This window comes from Protobothrops mucrosquamatus, unplaced genomic scaffold (genome assembly GCF_001527695.2).
Source record: "Protobothrops mucrosquamatus isolate PMUCROS unplaced genomic scaffold, P.Mucros_1.0 scaffold300, whole genome shotgun sequence".
NCBI classification, from domain to species: domain Eukaryota; kingdom Metazoa; phylum Chordata; class Lepidosauria; order Squamata; family Viperidae; genus Protobothrops; species Protobothrops mucrosquamatus.
Window position 1 is genome coordinate 257,483 of NW_015386643.1, and position 5,818 is coordinate 263,300.

At 39.0% G+C, this 5,818-nt stretch overlaps 1 protein-coding gene across 1 annotated transcript in view; it reads right to left on the bottom strand.

The window, feature by feature from the left end:
- Window positions 1–2,668: 2,668 nt before the first annotated feature.
- PLP2 (proteolipid protein 2) overlaps window positions 2,669–5,818 on the bottom strand; it is a 19,666-nt gene continuing 16,516 nt past the window's right edge. The window contains exons 4-5 of the mRNA XM_015814948.1: window positions 4,956–5,046; window positions 2,669–3,307 (exon numbers count right to left, since the gene is read on the bottom strand). Of these exons, the coding sequence (XP_015670434.1) occupies window positions 3,288–3,307; window positions 4,956–5,046 (111 nt within the window). The 3' untranslated portion in view covers window positions 2,669–3,287. The remainder of the gene's footprint in view (window positions 3,308–4,955; window positions 5,047–5,818) is intronic.

Below are 5,818 nucleotides of genomic sequence, written 5' to 3' on the forward strand. Positions count from 1 at the left end.
TTGAAATAAACTTCATGAAAAAACCACTTCTTTTGTATTGCAGTGGATCATTAGAGCATGTTGGATATTAATAAGAAAAAAAAAGATAACATAAGGAACAAACGGAGATGGGTGTTATGGTGCAGTGGGGAAAGGGGAGTGATTTCCTCATTACAGCAGCCTCTAGTGGGAGTAAACAAGAGGGCGCCCTCCAAAATTGTGTGTGTCTGTATAGATCAGGGGTAGGGAACCTTGGCTCTTTTATGACTCGTGGACTTCAACTCCCAAAATTCCTGAGCCAGCATGGCTAAGCATGGAAACCTCTCCCTTTTTCCTCAGCATGGCTGGCTCAGGAATTCTGGGAGTTGAAGTCCGAGTCATAAAAGAGCCAAGGTTGCCTACCCCTGGTATAGATAAATGAATCAGCTTCTGCAAGTGGATCAGGATTATGGAATCTGTCATCTGGAAATCAGTAGGATACCTGGTTGATTCTCCTTGGCTTACATGCTAGAGACTGGCAACATTTTGGCAACCAAGACTGCATTTGAAATATTTTTTTTAAAAATAGGATCTTTTTTTTTACTTAATACACCTAATTTTGGGCTTACACAGTAGGTTTCATTTGTTTCAGGTGTCAACACAGCAGAAAAATAAACCCATTTTCAGCTGTCATGGTCAGATTGGGCTTGGGGAGGTCTGCAAAAAAAGGAAATTTGGGGACAAAAGATTGTACACACTGAAAAAGTATAATAATATTATGTTGATCTTCATGTCCCAACTTAGACAAATTGGGAGCAGGATATATTATTTCATTGTAACTTAGGCAAAAACAAACAACTTTGCTTACTGAAATAGAGCAGAAAGAAATATATGTTATGACTTATCCTCTCCCTAAAAAAGCAACTATAGTTTGCTACTTAGAAGTAAACATTTTGGATTTGACTCTTATACCAAGTCTGCCAAATCCACCCTTGGTGAAAAACAGCATCTGGTTTTGGGAAGACTGTGTAGCACAATCCACACAAATTTGAATTAATCAGGGTAGATGTAACATATAGAAACTTTATTTTTAAATAAATGAAAGTTGTGATTTGTGAGATGCTACTTATTTGGTAGAACTCCCAACACAGGGAAATACTCTATGTGACTACTCTACAGCACTAAAGATGCAGAGAAGCTTCTTTCTGATGGTATATCTGTATTACTTAGTGGCTGACTGAAGGTAGCTGATCAAATTCTTGGCAATTTTGTGGATGCAGCACTTACTTTGTGTACACTGACAGCTGAAACACTTCTATTTAAATGTAAGAAGAGAGTCACAGAAACACACAGTGTAATAATAGTAGTAGTAGTAGTAGTAGTAGTAATAATAATAATAATAATAATAATAATAATAATAATAATAATAATAATAATAATAATAATAATAAAGCCAGACTCCTTTTCCAAGATGGAGAAGTTTCACAGATCCCTTTAATTATACTAACAATTCTCTACAGCCAAGATTGCATGAAATATTATGGTAGTGGACATCAAGTAATCAGACTTCATACCAATTCAGATATAGTTTATTTGCACTTTAAACTATTTTATTTCTCCAGCAACCACAAAATAAAGCCAAGCTGCCCAAAGTCAAACAGGAGAGAATTGGGTGAGATGGCAGTAGACATTCTCTTCTATCTTTCCCACCCTGCAGACAGGAAAGTGTTCTACGCTTAAGGCAATGATATACGTTTCCCCAGAAGAAAATCAGGCCGCTTATGTGTCTCCTGATAGATCACTGAGGTCTTAGCCAAGGCTGTGTGTATTCTGCACTACACCAAAATAATTATTAAAAAATACCCAGAAATCAGCACCAAGATAAGCCAAGTTCTCTTCTTTGGGAAAAAATGACTTAACAAGTATATGAATGCATAACCCAAATACAGTATGTCACTGGAAGGCAAAAATCACAAAACTGCGTCTCACTTATTTTGGCCATATCATGTGGGAGAAATTCACTGGAGAAAGCAATTATGCCTGGAAGAGTTAGCAGTAAAAGGAAACCAGGCCACCAAAGATGGTTGAACGCCATCAAAGTTCACACCAGCCAGAACATAGGAAAAAAAACTCAGAAATAGTGCAAGATCGGAAGAGGTGGGGAGACCTGGCCCACAGAATCGCCAAGAGTTGGACACGACTGAATGGATAACGTCAACATAAAGTATATGAATTTGCATATTTTATATAAAAGTTTGATATGTTAACTATTTTTATAAAAAAAAAATCTATAAAATAGGGCAGGGTAATGAACTCTGCATGGCACTAGAGCAGGGGTGTCAAACTGCTGGCCCACAGGCCAGATGCGTCACGTGGAAACCGCGCCCACCCCAGCTCCAGCAAGGGGAAAAAAGTCACGATACGTTGCGCTACGTCATGTGACATGGCGAGTTTGACACCCCTGCACTAGAGCCTGGAAATCTAATTCAGAAAAGTTTTCCTTAATCTGGAAGTTTCCTGATGGAAACTCACCATTTCTATTTGCTCACAATGACTGAACACACACAACCCTACTGTGTAACCTAGTACTTGTTTTAAAGACTGAGGTTACCTGAGAGAGGTAAGATTAGGGGAGGAAATAAATGGTATAGAAAAAGTTACCAATGTAGGATGCCTTTTAAGTGCTTGCTTTATTTTTTAAAAAAAATAATTTATCATAAATGGGTATTTAAGATGGGTTAGTGAAATTTCAAATGCCTTTTCATGGGGTTTGAACTCAAACTCTTGAATTCAAAAGTTACAAACTTTTGAAAAAGTCCTAGTTACTAGATTGCAAAATAGTGGCTTGTTATCTAGAAAATCTGGATGCAAGCACCTGGAGTCTGCAGGGCAAACAGAGACCCCAATGAGAAGGTCCAGTGGGGTCCATTTGCACTTTGCTGTCATTTTCTACTAATAGGACTAATCACGAAAAGGCTTTTTTTTTTTTGCATCTCAACCAGAGAGTAAATGGAATTACTCCCAATCCAATGCAATCCATAGTCATAAACTTATATAATCCATCTTTACTGGGCTCTTGCAATTTCCCTGAAGGATTCCAGAATTGCCCTTGTTTTCCATTGCTGAAACAGTCTCATAAAGTGGAGACAAAAGGAAAGGACCTGCCAAGTCAGACGACAATCAGTCCTACTGGGCACTCATGGAAAACAGGCTCTGGTGTTGCCAAATTGATACAGGGAGGTGGTCTCTTGGGGACAGATCCCATAGAAGGCAATAGGTGATGGGTCCAGTGTGGCATTTTGTCTTGAGGTGAAAGAGGGATGGTGTCTTCAAATCCCTTCTGTAGGCTCTGTAAGAAGCAGAAAAAGGACAGACCGATATTAAGCAAAGTTATTATTGTAACTTGCTTGTTCTTGCTTGGAAAGATGAGAACTGCTGCCCAACAATCCTAATTCTAGCTAGAAGCTATTGATTGCTATTCATCCCCATCCGAGCCCTAGGAATAGGGATGAGGTGTTGTAACGTTGCTCCCTGCTTTACAATTGTCAGGAAAACAGTGAAAGTACAGGATACACATTTTACAAATAAATACAATATAAATAATATGTGCTTCTGTAAGGCCCAGATATGGGGCCATGAAGATTATTTTATATTCCTGGAAAGACACTTGAACACAGATTCCAAAGGCTGGCTTGTGGACTCTCTCTTTGACTGGAAGACTGGACAATGGGGTTCTATGCAGTTGGGGTTCTGTTCGTTGTTTAAAAACTGAGCAGTAGTAATTTTTCCATTGATGTACTTAGTATGGTACCTGACTATTTGATTTCATTTTGAGTTAGCTTTTGGTCTTCATTGCTGCTAGTTTATTTTATCTGAGTTTTTAAATGTTCTATTTTATTTGTATCCACATGTTTTGTTTTCGTTTTGTAGTTCTACAAATTAAAAAGATAATGGCAATATAATTATATCATCTCATTAAAAAAAATCAAGGGAGACAAAAATAGAAATGCTGTCAGGCAGGCTGACACTAAAAATCACATTATGTGTGCATATATGTCTTTCCTACTATTTATAGGCTTAGTCCTACCTAGAGTCTAGGTCAGACATGTCAAACTTGCGACGTCACATGACGTCGCGCAACGTATCGGGACTGTTTTGCCATTGCCAGCAATGGGGTGGGCGCAGCCCATGAGCCAGCAGTTTGACACCTCTGGTCTAGGTGACTTAAAATACAGAAAATAAAACATAAAAATACACACACAAAAAAAATCAAGGAATATAAATATTTTTTTAAAAAAAATGATTACACCATTCACATTCTTCTGCTATTCAGCTATAAATGGAATTGCATTGGACTGTCAGGGAATAGTTATTTTAATGAATATATATTAACAATACCTTGCATTAAAAATGCACTAGCATTAAAATGCAAGGAACAGTCACAAGTCACTTTTTTTTAGTGCTGCTGTAAGTTTGAGCGATCATTAAATGAACGTAAGTCAAGGACTACCTGTACGCTATCATTTTATATTCTTAAAAAGCCACTGGGCTTCAAGCAGAACAGCTCATCCACCCACACTGCCCATTGCTCAAAGGGTCCTGGAATGCAACAGAGTCATCATAAATCATGCAGACATTCTACAGCCGAGTTCAAGGAAAAGGATGGCAATTTCAGAGAAAAGAATTCTTGTAGGGGGGGTGTCCCATTTTCCTTGCTGGGTTTAACAAGTGGTATGCCTAGTTCTGGATACAGAAATCTACAGTGGAAATCAAAAGACTGATGCCGTTTCCAAAAGCAAGGTTTTGAGCAGGGGTAGGCAACCTTGGCTCTTTTATGACTCGTGGACTTCAACTCCCAGAATTCCTGAGCCAGCGAGTTGAAGTCCACGAGTCATAAAAGAGCCAAGGTTGCCTATCCCTGGTTTTGAGGATCTGATTCATGCAAGGAAGAAAAGACTTCTTGAAGCCACCCAACTGCCTTAACCCAGAAGACCTACCGGTGGGAGCTGCTGTATGGGTTTTCCTGATAGAAGGCAAGATGGTGTATGCATCGTAGCCAAAGAGGATTCCAGTCAGAATTGAAGCCACCTATTGAAAAGCAATGAAATTTTAATTTGGGGATTCAGGACTTTCCCCCCCACACACACACACACAATAATAGGCTGAAAGTTTTTCTAGATGTACAACTCCCAGTGTTACCGATGAAATATATTAGGAGTTATTAAACAATGAGAAAACAATTGAGAATTTTATGTAACAAATGAAGTTATCTAGACCTATAAAATTGGTAAGCAGGCAATAATGCATGATAAAATCTTGAGCCGGAAACAACCTGCCAGATAGAAGGTATTATTGTAGCAGCTGCGTTTTGTAATATACAGGTAATTCTCAACTTACAACCACTTGCTAACTGTCAGTTCAAAGTTACAGTGGCACTTAAGTAATTTCTGACCATTTTTTACCCTTGAGACCATAGCCACATTTCCACGGTCACATGTTAAAAATTTGGGGACAACTCACTTAACCATTGACTTACTTAGCAATGGAAATTTTGAGCTCAGTTGTGGTTGTAAGTTGGGGACTATTTGTAATCTCGTTTTATTTCTATGGCTTTTTTTTCTTCACCTTAAAATAACTACTCTTTGAATTTTGCCAAATGATGGGTTAGGATACATGTTAGATCCTACCTAGTGGCGATGAGGGTGGCTAGGACTAACTACTATTCCTCGCTCATCGCGTCATCAGATAATCGCCCGGCTGCCCTCTTCAGGGTGACCCGCTCTCTCCTCCAACTGAGGGGAGGGGGGGATCCCCTGGAGGGGAGGGCCGAGGATTTTGCACAATATCTGCATGACAAAGT